The following is a 22,488-nucleotide window of genomic DNA, read 5'->3' as shown; positions in this document are numbered from 1 at the left end:
CAGAATTGGCAAACGATTTCAATGTAAGAAAACGAGCTGTAAATAGATGTAGATCGTCTTTGAACAGGGCATCTTGATTTGACGCTCTACCTTCTTTTCTGGATCCAACACCAAGGCTTCTTGATAGTGAATGCGCCGGCTGGTTGTCTCCGCCCGGACCCTGTGAGCCAAAAACGGAAAGTTTCATGTCATAAGAGAATCGTTAGTGGTCTGCACATGGATACGATACTCCACGCAGATTCCGGGGTAGCCTCCACTTGAGTCACCTTGAGAGTGGCTTCCTGCTCCTTCTGAATATGTAACCGCGTAGCATTGATCGAACATTCAAAGTGGATTGCATGGAATCCTTCGAGCCACGGCTTAAGTAAAAGTTGCTAAGCAATCGCACCCATCAATTCTACTTTTAGAGACCAATCAAAGTTTCTTGACTTGGCACTCGTAAGCTAAAAACACCAGTCAACTGGTGCGCGATCCCTTACTGGGCTATAATTATAGGCTATAATCACTAAGCCAATGGGTTTTGATGCTTAGGTCCGCAAGCCCGATACCAGTAAGCTTTGTCCCTCGCATTAAACGTTGGCGTACGCTTAGCTAGGCACATTGAAGGTATTGCTAGATCCTCGCAGCATCAGCATGACGTCGCTGTCCAGACAATATAAGATCAAGTCTCATTCCATGCATACCGAGCCCTCCAACCCCCCAGAAAGGAACCAAATAGGTTCCTAAACAAAGACCAACCTCTTGATCTTCGGGCTAGATAACTCTGTTCACACGCCATGGCCACCTCCAAACTCCCCATCTTGCGCAGGGAAACAACTGAACCAAAAGCTTTTAACGAAGCTGTCTGGCGCCGAGTATTCAACCATCGGCGAGAAAGTTCCCGCATTCCTCGAGCTGTTATCAACGCCTCAAGCGTTGAGCACGTCAAGGCTGCAGTTCAGCTCGCAAACCAGGAAGGATGTAGAGTCTCTGTTCGCAGTGGCGGTCACAGCTGGGCAATCTGGAGCGTACGCGACGATGCTATCCTCGTTGATCTAGGCGACTTTAGGTTCATCGAATATGACGAGAAGAGCAAGATTGTATCATGCTCGCCGAGCACGACGAGCGCGGACCTGATGGAGTTTCTTAATGCGCGAGGCCGATTTTTCGCTACCGGACATTGTGGGGATGTGGCTATGGGAGGGTTTCTGCTAGGAGTAAGCGATTCACGGATGAATGATTGATATGAAGTATGACGCTAGTACAGCTAACATGGCGATAATAGGGCGGCCAAGGGTGGAATGCAAAGGTAAGGGATCCAATAGAGACTCAAAGCGACTATTAGGACATCCCTATCTCACCTACAACTAGAATTGGGGACACAGTATTGAACAGATGGTGGCGATTGATGTCGTGACAGAAGACGGCAACGAAATTCACTGTAGCGCCGTCGAAAACGAAGAACTCTTCTGGCTTGCTCGCGGCGGTGGTCCAGGTATCCATATCATCTCACCATCTGTTATTTGTTGCTAAGCTTTGTTGTTAGGATTTCCGGGCATCATTACGAGCTTTTCCTTGCAAACTAGGCCGTTCACCGCCGTATATCGCACTCTGCTCGCGTGGCCTGTCACCGAGATACCAAACATTATGAACTGGGTTACAAAGGTAAGCGTCAACTCTCAAAGGTATTAAACTTGCCACTCATTGACTATTAACCAAGGTCTGCGACGAGTTCGATACTGACACCGAGGTCTCGAGCTTTGTCCTTTACCCTCCTAGGAGTCCGGCACCGGTCATAGCTGTACTCTTCATCAGCCTCAAGGGAAGCTCTGAGGAGGCTAAACAGGCCTTGCAGCCGCTGAAGGCCGACCAACCCGCCGGAGCTCTGATCGAGGAGATTGCCGTCCCGACCTCTTTCAAAGCAGAGTATGCCTTCCAAACTAGCACGCTACCTGATAATTACAGGTACTGTGTAGACTCTGTTTGGCTCTCTAACGATGCCGACTTGGGCGCATTGCTCGCTGAACCGGGGCGCACTATTCCAGGGAAAACAACCACAATGCTCTACCAGCCCATTACGAGCTCTCAGCGGCCCGTTCAAGGCGACCCTGCCTTTTCTCTGCAGACTAAACATTACGTCTCTCTCTACTGCGGTTGGCAGAATGCGGAAGATGATGAAGAGCACATTCAGTGGGTAGACAAAACCATCAATAGCTTCAAGCCGCACAGTGTTGGCTCCTTGTTGTCGGACTTTGACTTCCAGAGGCGCGAGGCGAAGCATTGGAGCGAAGAAAAGGGTGAAAAAGTCATGGCTCTGCGTAGGAAATATGATCCTGCTGGACGTTTTGCTGGGTTTTTAGATGCCGGCGATAAGAGCGGGCTGAATGGCCTTCGAACCAGTTTTTGATGATGCGGTACATATATTAGTATGCAAATAGTCTTGAAATGCAAACTATCTTCTCCAAACTTGAAGTACAGAATCATGATATCGGACTACGAGTTCCTTTGTAGCTAATATGCTGCTTTCAAGAAACAGTATCTAACCATAGAAAATGCCCCCCCAGGGCGCAAGAAGGAGGCAGATGGACTTTTCTCTATTGGCCTTGCTTAGACAAAAACATTCGTTCTACGGGCCATTTGTTTAGCGCAGCAGGTATATACAATTCAACCTGTGTAACAATGTCCAACAAACGTATGGCTCGGCACTTGACCGGATACCCGAACCAGAATTCATCAAAATTCATTCTAGCCATAATTAACGCAGCTAAGACACTCTAGGCGCATGTTGGTACATGCCACGTCTATGCGGCATATTTTGTGCTCACCGACAAACCTGTCTGCTTACGACGGATCAACAATCTAGTTATTTGATTCCTGTAAGTCAGCGGAGTGAAGGTGGGCTGAGAAACTGAGCGGTAACTAGTGCAATAAGCCCTAGGCATTACACTCCACTGTTGGAGATGTGAAGTTCACGAACTCAAGTTGCGACGCCTTTGTGTGCGCTACGCTCCAGTGGCGTTGTTAATAGGCTGGACTATATGATATTACTCCAGCTTGCACTCCGTATTAGGTATATGGTCACATAATTCCGATGCCACTGTAGCTCTATACCCCTGCATTGTTTTTGGGTTTTCGCGAGGTTTCTGCATGAGACTATAGCCGCGTTGTTCCCCCGCTAAAGTCACCTAGCGACAGTCGGATGATGTGGCCTTAAATCTTGCTTTATGTTCACTGCTTCACTCTCTATCTTGCACAAGTAGAACTTCGACCGATCTTTGTCTAAATCCAAGACGTCTTCGCTAGCTTTTCCTTTGAACCGACTAGGAACTCATCTATCAATTCTGCAACACCACTAACAAGATGGCCGACGAAAAGGAAGCAGTGCTGGCCACAGTTCAGAAGTTCTTGAACTCAATCTCATTGAGGCAACCCCCCTTCAGTGAAGCTCTTGAATATGTTTTGCCAGACGGGTGGTGCGTCTTATCTCATCCAGATGAGTTCTGGGTCGGTCGCTTCAGAGATCTGGTTACTCGAGTTGAAGACAAGGTGACTAAAAGCTTTGGCGACCTTGCGAGTAAATTTGAAGAACGGCTTGCAGAACCAGGCCCAGAGGTCTGGATTCACGAGGATCTGGCGGCTGTCTGGGCCGGCTATCAAGTATTAGTCGACAACAAAGAAATCAGCCGTGGAATCAACCTCTTTGGGCTGCATAAGACTGCGGATGGTTGGAAGATTTCTGGAATTGCAGATACCCAGTTTCCTGAAGGCCCGGAGGGCTCTCCTGTCCTGCAAACGGTCAGCCCCGAGGTTATGAAACCAATCGATTACTTTTTGGATAATATGACTAAGGGCGAGTGGGAACAAATACCCTCCGTTTTAGTGATGGATAGCGGTATCACAAACTCTAGAAGAAACGACAACATGTTGAAAACCTCGAAGTGGGCCGAACTGCTGGTGATTCTGAAAGGAATCATGGATAAGGCACCACCAGGAATTCGCGAACTCTTGTTTGACGTCGAAACTCGAATCTGCGGAGACTTTGCTTTTGCGTGGACGCCATTTGTGATTGACATAAACGGCCAGACGGTCAATAAGGGCGTCAACATTTTCACGCTGGTAAAGAAAGACGGAGAATGGATTATTTCTGGGTGCCAAGATACGAGCATGCCAGCACAATAAGTTACCGATGACTTTTCAAGCTAGTCATTATACAGACAGGCAATACAAGCTCCTAAACTTAGTCCAAGAATCTCGAAACCTAGAAGATCTGTATAAACTGTTACAATATATGCAACATTACTAAAATCATGCCACCCTTACTGTCATCTAGGTATTCTCTGGAAAGAGCAACTTACACGTACTCGAAAGCGGTGTCAGCACATACACGCATCTTGATCCGTGTAATTACATAACTCTGCTGAATTCGCAACATCCCTTCTTTCTTGTATCTATCTACATTACAAATCTAGGGATGTAACCGAGCATTTCATCATAAATCTTCGGTGCCAAGGTGCCTATCGCATCTTATATCCCTTCAAGTTTTAGTAAGACGCCTTAGAAATATGAAAAGGATCATCCACTCTGATCCTCTTGCTTCGAAGCTCAAGGGTGGTGGAGTCAAACTGGGTCATGGACACTTCATAAAGGAGGGGGACCACAGAGCTAATAAAGGAGCCCCTAGGGACACAGTGGCATCCGATCAAAACATGTTTTAAGATCCCGAGGTAAAATGGGGAGTTCGAGGGTTATTAACATCAGTAGTCTCCCATTGCACGTCCAGGGCAACATTCAAAGCTTGGTGTGTGTCGTGGCTGAACAGGCAGGGGATATTATCAAGGTGGATTGGAGGCTTTCCTAACTGTCTACAATAATATATTCTTGGAACAAACGTCATGGGCACAGTTTTAAGCTAAACCAACTCGTAAATATAAGCCAATAACTATTAGGCACTCCCTATTGGTTTACTTGTACGAGACAATGATATTTCGGTAACATTCGGCTATCGGCTGTGGATCCATCGGTGTTGATTCAATGTAAGAATACGTAATTGTTATGAACGCGCTACACCCAGTAAAAATGAATCCAAACATCCATGGATTGTTTTTTATATCTCGCGGTTATAGATCTGGCTTGGGCTACCCAGAAGCGCTAGATTTCTTATGCCGGGGGCGATGGCGGGTGGAGTCTTCGAGATCCTATTGCAAAAGTTCTCAAGAAAAGCTCGTAAGCACTGCCATACCATTCAGTAGCCCTATGCATACTTTACTCCGTATTAGGGGTTCAATGATTCATGACGTCTCTGATATTTGTCTAATATTATTTGTAAAAATACACATTTACCGCTACCCTGGATCGAGCTTTACCCAAAATCAGGGGCACGGGGCACGGGGTACAAGGTTTGATGAAGCAGGTAACATGGCGTGATGACTTATTGTTTGAGGAATAAACACAAGTCTTAAAAGGGATTAAATCGTTTAGAGCAGACAGTATAGGCAGTGTTTCATGCTCGGCTCGACCTGCAAGGAGTGGAAAAACTTTGCCCAACTGCTTCGCAATTTTTCGTAATCCTTGTCAGAAAACGAATTAACCGAGGACTAAACAGATCGAGGAACACACGAAGCTTAGCACGGCCTTATAATCTCCTCCCGTCCTGTCATCTTTACGGATGGCTCGATTCCCGCTAGATCGTAATACGATGGATGCTCGGTGGAATGTCCGTAAGATTGCTGGCCACATGTCGGCCTGGGCCTAGATGGACGCTTAGTGAACCCACGACTTCCCCGATTTAATTGAGGCTAAAGCAAAGCACTGTCAAAGACCAGGGATTGCTAGAGGACCAGGGGTATAGTAGAAAGGAGAGATATTTTGTCTCGTCTAAGATCCGGACATGCTATTTTTCACCTCAAATCGTCGTATAGTACTAACTCATTAGTGGAGGATCATTTGCTTGCGCCAAATAGGCTTTCAAAGCTTTCAAAACGCACAGCATCGAAAGTAGCATATCTAAGCGAAATAGTACTGTCAATGGCTCAATATGGATAATCAACTACGAGTAGGCTAATGAATGTAAGCTGTGGTAAGTGGCTTGCGGAGAAAAGGAACTCACAGCTAAAGTCCAATCCCAGCTCTCCACGGTCCTTATCAATCGCCAAGACATTCCAGATAGAGTTGGTGTGTTGCATCTTTGCTGGCTATGCAGCAACCCTCAGTGGTCAGACAGATACCCATCTGCTGCGTATATGACATGGGTGGAAGGCCAAGACTCTTCCAGAATGTCCGCCTGCTTGGCCTTTACGAATTCCCAATTTCAGGCGGTCTTCTATGGTGCATTTGACGCTTCTACTGGTGGCAAAATTTGTAAGCTTAAATACTGAAAAGGAATAATGTCGTCTTGGCCAAAATAGTCGGCGATCTTGGCGATAACCAACTGTCATACTTGTTAGTATTCGCTTGGTGAAAGCGGACCCCGCCAAGCTACTCCTGAGGGAACAAGCTCTAAGAAGATCATCCGTGCATATTGGCCGAGGAAACCGTTAATATAAGCAAAACTTGATCTGCACTCATCATTCCATTAGGAAGGAAACCTCGTGGGTTTGTACGCTTACGCCAGATGCTATGGAGTAACGGAAATACGAATCCAAAAACAGAAGGTACCGGGTGTCATGGCCGGCCATTAAACAATTTGCCGTTGAACCAGTCTGTCATAATGCCGTTTACTAGTATGTAGCAGATCAATACATGTCAAGTTTCATTAATTATCAAAGTCTATACGAGGAATATCAAATGCCGGATGAATATGGTGCTCATGAAAGCCTGTAATTTTGGTATCTGTTGTAAAATTGTAAAACAACTGGAAGTCATGAATATGTAAAACATCAAATGTCAGCCGAGTCGCTAAGCCTTAATGCAAAAGACCTTCCTACTTAAGTCCTTGGTGGCATGTGTGCACCCTTGTAAATATTGATCCTCCGTAGACTATTTACCCTTGCATGTCAGTACGAATACAAGAGCAATTATTATGAAATGTTTTTTTCGGGGTTCCGAGTTTTCACGTGTAAACGAGACAGCGTCGAGTCGTGCATAGGTGTTCATATTTATGTAACCAATACTGAAGGGTCTTTGGGTATAAAACAGTTCTTGTCTCATCTGTAGTCGTGGTGATTTAGCTTCTAATCATTTGTTCGCCATTTGCCCGGCAGAAAATATGGTAGACTTGCCTTACATTGAAAACCCACCACGCAAACGCCGGAGACCAGCTGTAGCGTAAGAATGTTTCAACACACACGCGCACCTTATTCACGCAACTGACAGAATTAGTTGCGTTGAATGCCGCCGACGGAAGGTCAAGTGTGACCGTGCTAAGCCTTGTGGCCCCTGTTATCAATCCGCCCTGACATGCTTTTATCGTCCACCGTCCTTCTCGCAAAGCGGCCCAACTCCAGCGCCCGCCCCTCCGGCGCCGGCTCAACAATTCCTTCACAACTCGTTCCAGGGTGCCAACTTGACAGGATCTGTTGGCCTACCTATAGATCAGAGGACCTCCCCGAGCTCTGGATTTAGTGAAGAATCGAGGCCAAAGAGCGCTATTCTAGTCGATACGCACCGGTCATCATCGAGTGTGGGAACTCAGAACCCATCGAACATATTGACAAGCAGTGACCCCAACTTCAGTAGCCCCGATCTCCTCTTTTTGGACGCCCAGCAAGATGATAGCCAGCGTTTCATTGCAGTATCCCCGCCAGCAGACTCGCCTGCGACAGGTTGCACGAAACACTTCAAAGAGCATACAATTACCGGCGTATGTTGACAATTCTAGACCGGGTATCCAGTTTGCTAACGTCTTAAAGCTCGACCGGTTGGGACTATTCAGCTCCATGAACGATCAGATGACTGATTCAACTGGAGAATTCGCAGAAGTCCGGGGTATGCTCGAGAAGTGTTACCACTATGCACGTAGCATCCAATCTATGCGCTCATCCAAGCGAGCACGACTTTCTTCACTTATAGATGGACCTATCAAGTTGCCCCGACGCAGCACTTGTGACAAACTCGTGCAAAACTATCTCCGCACATTTGAGTCTACGATTCGTATACTTCATATTCCTTCCTTCAAAGCAGAATATGAGTCGTACTGGATCAACCCTTGGGGAACTTCGGATGTGTTTTTGCGCAAGCTGATCCTGGTCCTGGCCATTGGAACTTGTTTTATCGGCTACAACGACGCGTACGATCCGCAGCTCCGGTCTATGGCTTCGACATGGACATACGATGCTCAGGCATGGTTGATGAGGGCTTTTGACGTACGGGGAGTAGACCTGGATATGCTGGAAGTATCTTGTTTATTGATCACTGCACGGAAAACAGATTTGGTAACTTCACAGCTGGACTGGATTTCGGTGGACTTTCCGCTGAGAATGGCGTTGAGACTACAGCTGCATAAGGAACCTAGCATTCATTTCCCTCACCTTTCGCAACTCGAAGCCGAGAGAAGGAGGCGACTATGGGCCGCCGTGTTGGAGAACTGTTTGCAATCGTCGCTCGATTCGGGCATTCCGATGTCGATTTCGGGCGACGCATATGATTGTCTACCGCCGGGCAATTTTAACGATGTCGATCTCCACGAGGAGGGTCATCTAGAGCCCGCAACTGAAACGAGCGGCTTCACTGAAAGTACAATGTCGATTTTTTTGATGAAGACGATACGTTTAAGGATGCGTATTGCGCAGTTTCTGAGTAGCTTGCAGCCGGAACTGAGTTATCATGAGGCACTGAAGCTTAGCGCTGACCTTGAGGCTATGTGCCGATCCCAGGAGAAGGACCTCCAGGTCTTTACGACAGGAGCCGCGCCAGGTAGCGCAGTGCCGTCTGACTTTCAGAAGAAACTACACAGCAGTCTTATTCGGCGTTGCCTTTTGGCTCTACACGGAAGTTTTGCTTCCAAAGCGAAATTTGACCCCTTGTTTTATTTTTCGCATAAAGCCGCAACCGAAACTTCTCTGTTTCTGCTCAAATACTTGTTATCAAGCCAGCAAAATAGTCACGCCATGCCAGAGGATGACTTTTCTTTACTCATTATATCTGGATCCAGCATCATTATTAGCTTCTTATGGGAGGCAACGGCTCATGTCTGTGCTGATGTTATCAATAACATCACGGAGAGCCCGTTTCCACTTATCAGCAGTCTCTCACGAAGTGAATTGACTCAAACTATCCAATGTGCTATTGATACCGCAAGGAGCTGTCTTCGAGCTGGCGACACAGCGGTGGAACCCTTGGTGTTATTTTCCTGTTCACTAGCACATATAAAATCTGTTTCAGAGGAAAAGCCTATTGATAAGAGCATCATGGAGGCAGCTAGGAATAGTTTATTGTTCTGTTATAAGGTTTTAGAATCCGGATATAGAGAGGAAGGGCATGACAATCGCCTTGACATCTCCATCGGTCGTCATGGGCTCGAGTTTCCAGATTACGATAGTGGAACCGACCTGTGGGATACTGTAGTTAATGCGCCCATTATGCTATTTGAATGAGCCCACGACTACGCGAACATATAGAATCAGATATTTTCTAGATTCGTCAAAAAAAGTTTGATCGCATTTACTTGTTGAATTCACTCATGATACGCAATATTTATCTTAATCTAAGCCGGTGTGTGAACTCGCATTTACCTAGATATGTAGCACTTGGCTACATTGAACCCCGGCTACCGCAGGCTAATCACCTTCGAAGCCTGACCTCCAGCAAGCTAGCCTGCTCTGAAATATCTGAAGCGCCCTCAAAATCCGTGGGATTCCAGACCTTTACAAGTTCCAACTGAGCTTTGTTGAAGAGGTCTGCGAATTGCTTCTCTGTGCGCTCCAGAGACCCAAATGAGACCATCATGATTAAATCGGCAGTTGCAGAGGAGAGGGAGGCATTGGACTCTGGAATGACTGTTTCGTTGATAAGCAGAATTGATTCCGGTGTCATAGCTTCTCTGACTCTTTCCAGGATTTGAACAGCCTGCTTGTCAGGCCAATCATGAAGCACGGTTCGTAGATAGTAGCTCTTGGCGCCCTTGACAGGCTGCTCTTTGAAGAAGTCATAGCCTTGAGCCTCAATCCCTGCCGTCAGCTCCTTGATATCATCAATCACTACTGGAAGATCCTGCAGAATGAGCTTTCCAGACAGATTGGGGTATGCTTTCTGGAACGCAGTGATATCTCCACCTTGGCTTCCGCCAACATCGACAAGCAGAGTTTGATCGGGGCTGACACCTCCAAGCTTCTCTTCGACTGGGAAGAAGGTAAACCAGTTGCGGCCTTTTCTGCGATGAGAGATTGTCATGACAGTGTTGAAAGCTTTTTGGTAATAGGGTTTGGAGCCCAGAAATTCGAAGTAGTTGTCCTTGGTACGAATGGCAAATTGAAAGGGGCCGTCGTAAACATCGTGTGGGCTTTTCCACCCTTTCTCCGCAAAATACTCAGGGAGTTGTGACGCAATGACGAGAAAATGGGTGCTGTAAACGCAAAGTTTAGCATGTCTTTGATCTGGTGAGCAGTTGAGTATACTTACATGTGGATAACGGCTGCTGAAAGAGGCGATGATGAAACATAGGAAGCGGAGAGCGGTGTTGCTACGAATCGACCGGGCTCTGGCTCTTTAAAAACATTCATCGCAGTCAAAAATCGGACAAAGCGTGCTATGAAATATTAGTTCTGATGGCCCATTGAATGCACAGAGGATTGTGTGTTCACTTACTAACTAACAGCTCATCAACGCCTGTGACTTTCGCCAGCTGTTTGACGGTGATGTTGTCTTGAGGTTGCTTCGCAGCAGCATCGAATAGTCCAGAGTCAACTGCAAGGCGAATGGCGATGGCTTGATGACCCTATGTAACTGTCAGTTTCATTGCCTGTAAATTACCGTTTTACGACAAACATACTGAGAAAACGACTCTTATCGTTGTTTCAAATGGAGTTTCATATGAGGCCCTCAGTTTATCAACCGCCGCCAACAGTTGCTTCCTTTCGCCGTCGTCAACACCAGATGCACCCTGCTGAGCGGCCGCATTGACCTGAGCGATTAGCTCTTTCACGTTGACGTTGGCCATTTCTGTATCACCAAGGCAAATGATAACTTGGAATAAAAAAGAACCTAGCAAAAGACTGTAACTAAGAAGTTTCTTGCAATACACTACTTAATGCGCCTTCAATACTAGATAAAGAATTCCTGTCGAAATCCCCTACTTCTGTAACTTCCGAGCCGCCTCTGCTTTTGGTAGCAGTAGCACTTAATCTCCGGCATCATCATCGACTGCTTGGCTACGGAGAGAGCAAGTTGCGTAGTAGTCCGTTGATTCCCGAGCACAGGCTGATCAACCGGGAATTCCAAGGATGGCCGAGACATGGACATTTCACTGCCGGCATTTTCACTGCTACTCCGGGATGTATACTAGGCCGAACCAGGTATACTACTAGATGTCTACTCCGTAGGTGCGAAGTAAGATTAAAGTACTAAAGAATTATACATGTATAAGTACCTAGGTAGGCAGGTACTATGAAGAGTATTAGCTAAAAGAAAGTAAACGCAATGTGTAATTGCATCAACGATTAAATTATAATTACTTGTAATTAGAATCCATATTACCAGGTATTGTATTCTCTACATCAAATCACGGAATCGGTAGACCCTAAGCAGGGATCCTTGTCATGCGTTGTCAGATGTCCCTGGAGAATCCTTCGGGGATAAGCGTGGACAACTGGGGAAAGAAAAAGTCAGCCCGGGCCACCGATGTGCATGCCAAGCGCAGGTTGATCCAGTATCCCATTGGTGGAATAACAGTGTGGATTGTGAATATGTGCGCATGTTTCTTAGCATTGCTGAGACGCAGGCACTGATCCACGGCCATTACGTACAGTATGAAAGTTGAAGGAAGTGTTCTAGACGGCGAAACCAGACGAGTTACGGACTACTCGATGTGGATTGGCGCCTTAATATAGGATAACTATTGATTTAAAGCTGACATCCAAGTTAGAAAAGTCGAAAAAATCAAGGACAAAGTCGTCTGATTTACCAAAAGTACGTCAGATCATTATGTTGAATATCCCGTACTTCGCCCTTGGCTCGGGATATTGTGCCCCAGTGAGCATCTTTTAGGCGGACTGGTTTAGAGCGAAACATACGGTTAGAAATCTAGCCTAGGAGTCTATAGACAGAATGATATGAGCCACCAGATTGTTATAAGAGCTGCAAGGGAATGCAATATTCACTAGTGTATTCATTACTAAGGACTTGGTATTACTTAGCTATTGACCTTGGACTGTAGAAATTGACTTCTTCGCTAAAGCGGGAAACTCGACTTCATTAAAATGGCTGTTCCATCGGAAAATGCTTCATCTCCGAAGCAAGTTCACATCTTGATCATTGGTGCAGGCCTCACAGGTCTTATTCTAGCTCAAGCTATACGAAACTTCAATCAATCTGAAAAGAGCGCTCAATCAGGAGTCAAGTACAGCTACTCCATATTTGAGCGAGACGACCGTGCGTTCGCACGTGGCGGTGGATGGAGTCTGACGATTCACTGGGCCCTGACGGATCTGCGGAACGTTCTCCCGCGTGATATCATATCTCGTTTCGAGGACTGCTTGGTCAACCCTGAGGCTGCGGAGAAGGGAATACCTGGTAATTTCCAATATCTAAACCTCAAGACCGGGGCAAGGCAGGAGGCATGGCCAATCCCACTTGGTGCGGCTTCAAGAGTCTCAAGAGAGAAATTGTTAGCCCTTTTAATGGAGGGACTTGATATCAAGGTATGGCGTATGTCTTTTGTGATTGAGTGTTAATTTTAATGTCTTGTCAGTGGTCGAAAGCGTTGGACACTATCAGCTACCCTTCATCAACGACAGTTACAGCCCAGTTTACCGACGGAACCAGCGAAACAGGCAACCTGATAGTTGGCTGCGATGGGTCTAGATCCGCAGTTAGACGCAACCTTTGCCCGACTACGTATCAAAATAACCGACTTCCAGTCCGCCTAATAGGCATGCGGGTTGAGTTTCCCGTTGAAAGGGTCCAAGTTTGCAAGGAGATTGACGTACACTTCTTTCAAGGTGGCGATCCCGCGACCAATGTCTACTTTTGGTTCTCCTTTATCCACCTGCCACGACCATCAGATGATCTCAAAGTTGCTACATGCCAGATTATGCTAAGTTGGCCATATAGAGCCGGCTTTCTGGGCCGAGCCGAGCCAACAGACATGCCGGCTACAAACCAGCAGCGCCTGGCATGGCTTCGATCATTGGCTAGTGATTGGGCAGAGCCGTTCCGCGGGATCGCCAACGACATTCCGGAGGAGACGGAACTCCGGGAAATTGTGCTAGAGGACTGGCCGCCCCAAGCAAACGGCTGGGATAACCACAATGGAACGGTAACTCTCGTGGGAGATGCTGCCCACGGCATGACTATGTTTCGAGGCGAAGCGGCGAATCATGGCGTGATTGATGTGTCAGTCCTGACCAAGCTTTTATTCAGCGACAATGTCTGTCAGCAAAAGGACAATGCGTTGAGTTTAGCCGTCCAGGCTTATGAAGACGAAATGATTGGGCGAACTCGCCCTGCGGTTCTCAAATCCAGACAGGCATGCATCGATGCAAACAACTACGAGTCTGTAAACGCGGAAAGCCCATTGATTGCGAAGAGAGTTGTGAGGGATTAAGTTGTATTATGAATATCAAAAACTTGCGTGCTGAGATGTGTGATAGCTGAGCCTGTTTAAAGGGAAACCGTTGGCAGGTTTCATGTAGGGGCTATAGAGGCTTTAGGGATCTTGATAGTAACAGACTATTTTTTTTTTTTACTTCTGCGCCAGTTTCACTCTAGTTGCATGTGCTCATCTCCTTTGCCAAGGCCTTAATAGGATGATCATATGTTTATTTGTAAAAATCAACGGATTTCATTACCAGATAAGATGAAGTAATAACCTTTGATAATAATAGATTCTATAACACGAGATTCAATCTATGTGCATATTGTTTGGGAAATGGTATCAGTAAATTCAAGACTCTGTTTGGGTACAGTGTCCTAGTTATTTCACTAGCTGCCTCTTCATTATTAGAAAAGAATCCATTGAAATGTAAGAGTGACCCGTGCTGTCCTTGAAAGAATTTGGTCTATTGCTTTTCTTGATCTTTTCTTGGTTCACATGTAGAATAAACTACTGATAATCAATCCTCCACGTCCCACCCTAAATAACCGCCAAGATACAAAAGGGATTCGGTAGATCCATGCAACTCTTATTTCCTTTTCTCTAGACTCAGTAAGCTCAATTTTGAGTGAAAGTAATTGCAGCTGGTGTCGCTGCCAGAATTTCATCTTTTGGAGCCTCTAAGAATAATTTCTTCAAAACAACAATGACAGTCAGCTTGAAAGTAATATCGGCGACGTGCTTTCCTAGGCATCTGCCAGAAGCACCACCAGCACCAAACTTCATGAATCCGTATCGACATTTACTTTGGCTGATCTCCTTGAACCGCTCTGGCCGGAAGTCGTGACCATCAACACCCCATGTAACTGCCTCTTTGTTGAGTCTTCCTGAATCAATCACGACAGCTGTGTTTGCTGGTACTTGATATCCTCCAATATTCTTTGCCACAGCTGTGCACTCAGGAAGGGAAAACCCTATAATAGTTGGTTAGTTGGAAGATCAGTGAGTTATCAAAGTCGCTTGAACTCACAGAATGCAGGCGTATGTCTCATGCTCTCCATGACCAGAAAATTGAGCAAAGAATCCGTTTTCGCGACATACTTGGCCAGATCGGAATCTTTGGCACCTGTTTGAGAAATGATTTCTGATCGTAACGACTGTTGAAATGCTTGGTCTTCCGCCAAGCGTGTGAATAGCGTTTTCAGAACAGCAGCACTGATTTCGACATTGGTGTATAGAATTTCATCCACGGTGTGTAGGAACTGGGATATGTGAGCAATTAGGCTTGGGTATGTGGGTTTGCACATACCTCTAGTTCATCCAACTCATTGTGTTGATCAACTCCACGGTAAATTCGCTCAAGGGGGCAATCGAGGTTTTGCTGTTCATTACTTTATGAGTGAGTGATAGAAGATAGATAAGACGATACGTACCTGTCTAGCCAGTGCAACCGCATCCAGGTTAAACTTCTTCCATTTTCGATTATACTCATCCATACGTTTGGACGCTTTGCTTGGCAATAGGTTCCAGAATTTTGAAGTTAGACGCTGATTTAGCAATACATCATGCAAAATTTCCTCATGCAATGAGTTCATCTCAAGTAAACTTGAGAAGAACTAATCAAAGCGGTGCGTCAGTATTGTATTAGAATTGAGAAGCTGTTGTAGCTCTTAAATCAGTGAACTAACCTCTTCGTTGAAAACCTGGCCATATAACTGCTGAGACACAATTTTGAAAGGCAAAAATTTGCCGACACTCTGCACATCAGTAGTAAATGATTTGCTCGCTGCTGGCTTCGATGATGTAGTTGAGTGTTGGGCGAGCTGGTCGGCCCATTGATTCACGAGATCAAGAGTTCGTGGCATAGCCTCAACGGTGACTCGAAAGGCAAACTCGGGGTCGAAATATTTTCGGATTATTTTCCAACGCTCTCCTGCTTGAACACCGACAGCATGGCCCAAAATTCTTGACGAAAACAAAATTAGCAAACACAGCTTCAATACCTCGTACCGAAGCAAGCTTACCTCCCAAAATATGCGCCCATATTGAGGTTGGCTGGCTTTGGGTGATCTGATGACCAAATTAGTTGTAGCTAACACGCTGGTAGAAAGCCTCCTACGTTGAGTGTCATTCTTGTAAAAGTCTTTCAAGTGATCCGGTTGCGTAATGACAAGCTCCCTGGACTGGCCATTGTGAATCATGTATGGTGCATCACCGGCCAATTCTCTACCCTGCCTAGACAACTCTGCGCTGTAAAAAACATAGTTTAGCTTAACGTACACTTTTGGTCTCGACGGTTCTACAATAGAAAGAGTTCTCATACCTGAGCGCAAACTTCATCACGCGAGCATTGGCCTTGAGTTCTTTGATCGGTTTGCCATCTTTATCTCTAATTACACTGGGCTATAAACGAGTAAGTAGTCATTCTCTCAGCTAAGCTTATGTGTAACATACTCGTCGAAGAAAAATGAAATGTACAATAGATGCAAAAATAATAAGAAATATGCTCGACGAATATTTTTGTTCAGTGAAAAGACCAGCGACATCGAGGCCTTGGGCCCAAGTGGCGTTTACCATGGTCGCTCAAGCATCAAGCGAATCAAGCAAACCTGAAACGCAAAGGGATTGTTCTCCTGGGACAGCAAAAGGCAGCAAGTTGGAGAAAATACCTAGAAATTGTAACATGAACCTCATCCGGGGTTAATGATTACCCCAGCTCGTCGAATTTTCCGTGATTCAGGCCTGTCTTACACATGGGCCAGGGTCAATTCCCGGACCCTGCAAGGGCGAAGCAGCCCACATGGCAAATTCCCGTCCAGGCCGTGTTAGAGCCGCCGAATGACATACAGCAAGCGGTCATCAATAGTTGTATCGATAAATACATGCTTTAAAATGGAACTGGAAATGGAAATGGAAGATGTTAGTTGTTAGTTAGCAGGCGTTCAAGAGTGTCACAAGGTTAACAATGACTGTTTCCATTCCGGCCAGTCAGCGAGCACTAAAGGTTACCGGCGCTGGACAATTCCAGGTGTCATTGGCCAATGCAATCCCCACGGTCGCTGATGATGAAGTTTTGGTGAAAGTCGTGGCAGTGGCTATCAATCCTATAGATGGGAAATCGGCAGAGCTCTCGCCCACAGCAGGGGCAACGTCAGGATGCGATTTTGCTGGCTCCGTGGTGCAACTTGGAAGCAACATCACCAAGGCGCTGAAGTTGGGAGACAGAGTCTGCGCTTGTATCTTTGGCAATAACCCAGAGCGCCAGGACAATGGGGCATTCTCGGAGTTTGTCGCCGTGCCAGCTGACCTGGTGTTAAAGATTCCTGATTCAATGTCTTACCAAACAGCGGCGACTCTTGGAGTGGCTGTTGCAACTGTAGGAATGGCGCTTTACAACTCTCTCAAATTGCCAACACCTTCATCTCCGAAGAGTGAATCTAGATATTTTCTGGTATACGGAGCGAGTACCGCAATGGGAACCATGGCTATCCAGATGGCCGTGATGTAAGTGCCCTCACATATTGCTTCACCGCGACACACTCTAACGCCAAATTCAAGGTCCGGGTTCTCGCCTATAGCCATATGTTCTCCTCGGAACTACGATCTAGTCAAATCGATCGGAGCAGTCGCTACTTTTGACTATCATTCACCCTCGTGCGGCAGCGAAATCCGTGATTTCACAAACAACACGCTGGTGTACGCTCTCGATTGCATCGCCGACACAGCATCAATGGCCATTTGCTACAAGGCTATTGGATCTGCAGGCGGACACTATCTGAGCTTGGATCCATTCCCTATCCGTTGCCACACTCGAAGGAGCATCAAGCCAAACTGGATAAGCACGTTGACCATGTTTAACCAGGCAGTTAATTGGCAAATTGGGTATCGCAAGGAAGCGAAACCAAAGGATCGGGCGTTTGGACATGAATGGTTTAAAACAGCACAGGAGCTACTAGACAATGATCAAATCAAGCCTCATCCATTTAGGGAGATGACTGGCGGGCTTGATAGAATTGTCGATGGAATAGCACAAGTACGCAAGGCAGAAGTTTCGGCGATGAAGCTGGTTTACACAATTTGAATTTAAGACGAAGATTTCGAGTAATATCCTATAAATTGAGAACGATTAATCGCCTACTTGATCTACGAAGAAGTTATGAGCCTTGGTTTAATCATGGCACTCTCAATGTATACTCATCTACGCAATAACTCGTATCTTGGTCAACCTTTGTATCTGCTATTGGTCATTCGATCTGGCAAATCACGAAATAACCATCAGGGTAGTTGAGCCGCGGATCATCATCCGGAAAGAGAAGATTTGGTAGGACATGACAGAGAACCTATGACACTAAAAATTGTAGGTGCAGTATGGGTAGGTAGTATTCTTCAAAGTCCAGAATGGTTTAATAGACCAACGTAATCGAGATATACAGAGCAGGGGTGTAGTTCAGGTCCGGGTGCCTGGTAAAACCCCGTCCGTAGGCCGTCCCCGGGACGGGAAATTCAGATCCTTCTCCACAACTCCTCTGCTTAAACGCGATAAAGTCTGGGGTTACTCATCAGCCCATTGACGAACTTGCGAGCTAGATCTCTATCGATACAAGATCAAGATGGCCATCGAAACTCTTCCTCCTGATACCGTTCTTGTCGTTGGAGGCGGACCCGTGGGGTTGCTGCTGGTGAAAACATTGGCCCATCATGGAGTCAAAAGCGTGTTGCTTGAGCGACACTACACAACAACTACCTGGCCAAAAATGGACCTCACCAATTCTCGTTCCATGGAAATTTTCCGAAGCCTAGGTATGGCAGAAGAGCTTCGAAAGTTGGCCGTACCTGCGAAATTTTCGTTCACCTGTCTCTTCTCTACGGGCCTCAACGACGAGAAGGCGGCGTCATCATGGGATCTGCCCAGTGCAGAGAAGCTGAACGAGCAGATTCTAACTCAAAATGATGGATCACTTCCCTTGGAACCCTGGATGCGCATTTCACAGGTGATTTTTGAGTCATGGTTGAAGAACGTGTGCGTTCAAGATCCGCTGGTGGACATTCGCTCTGGCTGGAAAGCAACAAGCGCCAAAGAAAATGACAGTGGTGCCGAAGTGACAGCCATTGACGCAAAAACGGGCGAAGAAACGACATTTCGTAGCAGATATGCAGTTGGGTGTGACGGCGCGAATAGCATCGTACGGGAAAGCTTGGGAATCAGTCTCGATGGCGGGCCTCTGTAAGTGATCAAGACCTCAAGATCTGATCCAAGGCACTAATCACTTCATACTTGTAGTCCTGGCCGCGCTCTTTTGGTTCATTTCAAATCTCGCGATTTGACTCGTCTACAGAAACAGGGGCAGTTTTGGCACATCTTCTTCCCGAAGACGGTAGAGGAAGGTGGTTCGATGAAAGGCGCCATCATTGCGCAAGATGAGATCGACACTTGGACAATTCATAGATTTCTTTCCGCCGACTTTGACGACTCTCAACTCTCCTCTGAAGATGCAGTTTACAGCACTCTCGGTGGTGCTGGTGAGCCATTTCCAATCAAGATCGATGAAGTGCTTGTACGATCAACGTGGAATCCCAGCGTAGCAATTGCTCAGGGTTTCATGGGTCCAAAGCAACGGATTTTCCTGGCCGGAGACGCTTGCCACCAAATGCCTCCCACGGGAGGTTATGGCATGAATACAGGCATTGCTGAAGCATTTGATCTCGGCTGGAAGCTCGCTGCGGCTGTTAACGGCTGGGCTGGTCAACGGCTTCTCACTACCTACGAGCAAGAACGCCGTACCGTCGCACTGCTAGCATTACAAACTGCCAAAGGCCATATCGGAAGATTAATGGCAATGCCAAAGGCAGTCGAATTGTCCAGTAAATCGCTTCAAGCCGGCGGAGAAGAAGCACGCGCCATGCTTGATCGCGTTCACGAATATGTTCAAGCAAACGACGCTCACAACAAGAGTCTGGGGGTAGAGCTGGGTTACAGATACACCTCAAGTATCTGTTTGCCAGATCAACCACAAGATGAGCTTCCACCACCTCCAGAATTTGATCCAAGGCATTATATACCCACAACTGCCTCTGGCTACCGAGCGCCCCACGTGTTTCTTCAAGACAACATACCAATTTTCGATCAGTACGGTAAAGGGTTTACCCTGATTGCATTCAAAAACAGCCAGCAGCATCTACAAACGATTGATTCGTTTAAACAATCTGCCGAGCGACTCAAGGTTCCGCTTCGCATCTCATCGCTCGATGGAGAGACAACAGCGCATAGCATCTGGTCAGCAGATATTGTTCTGGTGCGCCCCGATGGATTTGTTTCTTGGCGCGGAAATTCGCTGGAGAATCTTGATACCGCTTATGAAGTTATCTTGAAAGCTATAGGGCATGATTAAGATATGGCGATGGGTTAGCATTTGCTATAGGCTTTTTGTAGGGTAGTTGTGGGAAACTGGTAACACTGTAGGCAAATCTCTTGAAGTATCCGGGTTATGAGAGCTTCCTATAAATCTTGAAGTGATATGGTGTTAATGGAGCTAGACTTATTGCCCTGATCATTTCTCAAGTTTTACTACAATAGTCTTGCCTTTTCTTTTGTCATCGTCTTTAACGTCTCTGGCCGGCATCACCACTTGCTCCTGTAGCTCACCCAGCTAATCAATCTCACAAAGCTGCACGAACAACACATTCATTTCTAGATAAATCTTTGTCATGATAAAAACATTGATCTTTCCCTAGGGATTTGGAATTTGCAATGTATGAAATTTGATCTCAGAGACACGCTAACATATGCGCCGAATAGATAAATTTACGCTCGTAAGGTTACATTGTCATTTGCTACACCTTCAACTATATGCTCAAGCCCTGTAAAGAGCAATCTTCACCCCCGTCTTGCTCGATGGGCCGACTCGCATTACTCCAACATAAGGGCTCGGGTCGCGAGATTCAATTCTAGCATACCTCCGTGCTATCCGTGCAATCACATAACTGGCCTCGGCTGTGACCAACATTTGTGCTGGGCATCTTCGAGGGCCTCCGCCGAATGGAACAAAGTTCCACATGGGACGCAACTCTCGCCATCGATCAGGGTTGAATTCCAGCACATCATCGCCCCAGATCTCGGGATCTCTGTGGAGCACGTTCTTGTTGACTTGCACGACATCACCTTTGCGGACGTAAATTGGCTGTTTCCCGTCTGGACCGCCTCCTGTGGGCAGAACTGTATCTTCGAGACATTTGCGAACCTAAGTACATACAAATATTAGCGTTTGCAATCTGTGAGATTGAATCATGAGTTGACTTACCTGTGTTACGCCATTGGGGTACAGTCGGTGTGCTTCTCAACATTAGCTCCCACCTTGCACAATCTCGTGCTGACCATTCAGTGACTCACTTTCATTGAGAATACCGTTCAGATACTTCATTCCTCTCAGCGCCTCAAACGTCAATTCTCCATCTCCATAAGCGAGGACCTCTTCACGACATTTCGCATAAATGTCTGGGTGGCGTGCCAAGTTCCAGATAATGTGGCTAATGAAAATCGATGTAGTGTCGTTATTGGGAACAAAGATCAAGCACATCTGCGAACGGAGCTCCTCTCGGTCCTTGAGATTGCGAGCCATCCACCAGAGCAAGTCTGTGCGCTCATCCTTGATATCCACGCCTTTGGATTTGAGTTCGTCAATCTGTTCCATCTCCTGATAAGTGCGGGTGATGTGGCTATCGACATATTTGTGTACGACTGAAACAGAATCCAGCCAATTCTGGTGTTTGAAAAGGAACAGATACTTGTACCATTGCAAGCGGAGACGCAATCCTCTCAAGACATCGACCATGGCCCAGCAAATTTGAGCGCGGTCTGGATAGACCAATGAATCGAGCGACTCTCCGAAAAGAAGAAAAGTTACGACGTCTAGGAACTGTTATCGGTTAGTATTTTCGCATTTGCGTGCATGGCGTTTATACTGACCCATCGTTGGATTAGAGGCTGGACATCAACAGTCACACCGTCTTCTTCAGGGAGAAGCGAAAAGAGGCGATCGACGTGCTTTTCTAGTCTCTTCGTGTCGGTGTATTTCTCTCGCATAAAAAACGGCTTAATCAAGAACCGGGCAAACTCCCATTCCTTTCCATCCACAGTATTCACGCCAATATCGGCAAACGGGTGCGTCGCCTTGTTGTTCCGTCGCATCGGGCCCACGCCAAAGCTCTTCCATGTGAAAGCCGACATGCTCTTCATGTTCTCCGGCTCGATGGTCCAAATAAAGCGAGTGCCAACAAAGTTGACGAGAAACGTCTTTGGCCGGTTCTTGTGCACCCAGTTGAGCCAATCCAGGAAGTAATGGTTCTTCAGGGACTTGGCCATTCCGAGCACGACATCGAGACCAAAGAAGGGATCCCAATGAGGATAGCTGGGGATCTCTCCACATTGCTTCGCTCTTCTCTTCCGGTCCCATTGAATTTTCTCGACGATGCCTCTGAACAACCAAAAGGCGACTGCTCCAATGAGCAGATTAACTGGCCACGATTGCAGAGCCATTGTTATTGGCCGTTACACACTGTCGTAGCAGGGTGTAGTCAAACCGGCAAAAATGTCAACCATTTGGAATAAATCAGAGGATCAATTGATTCTGATTTTATGGCTATGCATCAGGTATTTTGACAATACCTGACTGATGGTCATCCAATCAGCAACAACTCCGGGCACGGCTAATCGCCCGGGGATTTCAGGAAAATAGCTGTCCAAATCCAGAAGTTGCTAATACTTTCACGCAGCTTATCTCCGTCCCGGGATATTACTTACGATCGCAACTACGACCGTAGTATCCCGG

The 22,488-nt window shown here is 46.5% G+C and overlaps 9 protein-coding genes across 9 annotated transcripts; 6 read left to right on the top strand and 3 right to left on the bottom strand.

Moving 5' to 3' along the window:
* Nucleotides 1-776: 776 nt before the first annotated feature.
* On the top strand, nucleotides 777-2,386 carry Triagg1_2683 (CAZyme family AA7; the record flags this gene model as incomplete). Its single annotated transcript, XM_062896891.1, has 6 exons — nucleotides 777-1,196; nucleotides 1,265-1,288; nucleotides 1,351-1,474; nucleotides 1,526-1,644; nucleotides 1,700-1,905; nucleotides 1,945-2,386. The coding sequence occupies 6 exons, from the start codon at nucleotides 777-779 to the stop codon at nucleotides 2,384-2,386; spliced, it is 1,335 nt and encodes a 444-aa protein (XP_062758300.1).
* A 953-nt stretch (nucleotides 2,387-3,339) lies between these two features.
* Nucleotides 3,340-4,158, top strand: Triagg1_2682 (uncharacterized protein; the record flags this gene model as incomplete). Its single annotated transcript, XM_062896890.1, has 1 exon — nucleotides 3,340-4,158. The coding sequence occupies one exon, from the start codon at nucleotides 3,340-3,342 to the stop codon at nucleotides 4,156-4,158; it is 819 nt and encodes a 272-aa protein (XP_062758299.1).
* A 3,025-nt stretch (nucleotides 4,159-7,183) lies between these two features.
* Triagg1_2681 (transcriptional regulator family: Fungal Specific TF) lies at nucleotides 7,184-9,509 on the top strand (the record flags this gene model as incomplete). Its single annotated transcript, XM_062896889.1, has 4 exons — nucleotides 7,184-7,242; nucleotides 7,297-7,777; nucleotides 7,827-7,902; nucleotides 7,987-9,509. The coding sequence occupies 4 exons, from the start codon at nucleotides 7,184-7,186 to the stop codon at nucleotides 9,507-9,509; spliced, it is 2,139 nt and encodes a 712-aa protein (XP_062758298.1).
* Nucleotides 9,510-9,696: 187 nt separating this feature from the next.
* On the bottom strand, nucleotides 9,697-11,071 carry Triagg1_2680 (uncharacterized protein; the record flags this gene model as incomplete). Its single annotated transcript, XM_062896888.1, has 4 exons — nucleotides 9,697-10,477; nucleotides 10,534-10,660; nucleotides 10,720-10,849; nucleotides 10,904-11,071. The coding sequence occupies 4 exons, from the start codon at nucleotides 11,069-11,071 to the stop codon at nucleotides 9,697-9,699; spliced, it is 1,206 nt and encodes a 401-aa protein (XP_062758297.1).
* Nucleotides 11,072-12,329: 1,258 nt separating this feature from the next.
* Nucleotides 12,330-13,675, top strand: Triagg1_2679 (uncharacterized protein; the record flags this gene model as incomplete). The annotated part of the gene is made up of 2 exons (XM_062896887.1): nucleotides 12,330-12,770; nucleotides 12,821-13,675. The coding sequence occupies 2 exons, from the start codon at nucleotides 12,330-12,332 to the stop codon at nucleotides 13,673-13,675; spliced, it is 1,296 nt and encodes a 431-aa protein (XP_062758296.1).
* A 606-nt stretch (nucleotides 13,676-14,281) lies between these two features.
* Nucleotides 14,282-16,240, bottom strand: Triagg1_2678 (uncharacterized protein; the record flags this gene model as incomplete). The annotated part of the gene is made up of 9 exons (XM_062896885.1): nucleotides 14,282-14,637; nucleotides 14,694-14,925; nucleotides 14,973-15,044; nucleotides 15,097-15,279; nucleotides 15,352-15,628; nucleotides 15,688-15,733; nucleotides 15,783-15,913; nucleotides 15,987-16,066; nucleotides 16,118-16,240. 9 exons carry the CDS (start codon nucleotides 16,238-16,240, stop codon nucleotides 14,282-14,284), a joined length of 1,500 nt encoding a protein of 499 aa, XP_062758295.1.
* Nucleotides 16,241-16,628: 388 nt separating this feature from the next.
* Nucleotides 16,629-17,744, top strand: Triagg1_2677 (uncharacterized protein; the record flags this gene model as incomplete). The annotated part of the gene is made up of 2 exons (XM_062896884.1): nucleotides 16,629-17,167; nucleotides 17,222-17,744. 2 exons carry the CDS (start codon nucleotides 16,629-16,631, stop codon nucleotides 17,742-17,744), a joined length of 1,062 nt encoding a protein of 353 aa, XP_062758294.1.
* Nucleotides 17,745-18,273: 529 nt separating this feature from the next.
* Nucleotides 18,274-20,052, top strand: Triagg1_2676 (uncharacterized protein; the record flags this gene model as incomplete). Its single annotated transcript, XM_062896883.1, has 2 exons — nucleotides 18,274-18,887; nucleotides 18,945-20,052. The coding sequence occupies 2 exons, from the start codon at nucleotides 18,274-18,276 to the stop codon at nucleotides 20,050-20,052; spliced, it is 1,722 nt and encodes a 573-aa protein (XP_062758293.1).
* A 462-nt stretch (nucleotides 20,053-20,514) lies between these two features.
* Triagg1_2675 (uncharacterized protein) lies at nucleotides 20,515-22,259 on the bottom strand (the record flags this gene model as incomplete). The annotated part of the gene is made up of 5 exons (XM_062896882.1): nucleotides 20,515-20,901; nucleotides 20,962-20,993; nucleotides 21,051-21,576; nucleotides 21,627-22,153; nucleotides 22,217-22,259. The coding sequence occupies 5 exons, from the start codon at nucleotides 22,257-22,259 to the stop codon at nucleotides 20,515-20,517; spliced, it is 1,515 nt and encodes a 504-aa protein (XP_062758292.1).
* Between the last annotated feature and the right edge of the window lie 229 nt (nucleotides 22,260-22,488).

The sequence above is a fragment of the Trichoderma aggressivum genome (genome assembly GCF_033847375.1).
Source record: "Trichoderma aggressivum f. europaeum strain CBS 100526 chromosome Unknown scaffold_007, whole genome shotgun sequence".
NCBI lineage: Eukaryota > Fungi > Ascomycota > Sordariomycetes > Hypocreales > Hypocreaceae > Trichoderma > Trichoderma aggressivum.
This window is presented reverse-complemented; position numbering and strand designations above follow the sequence as displayed.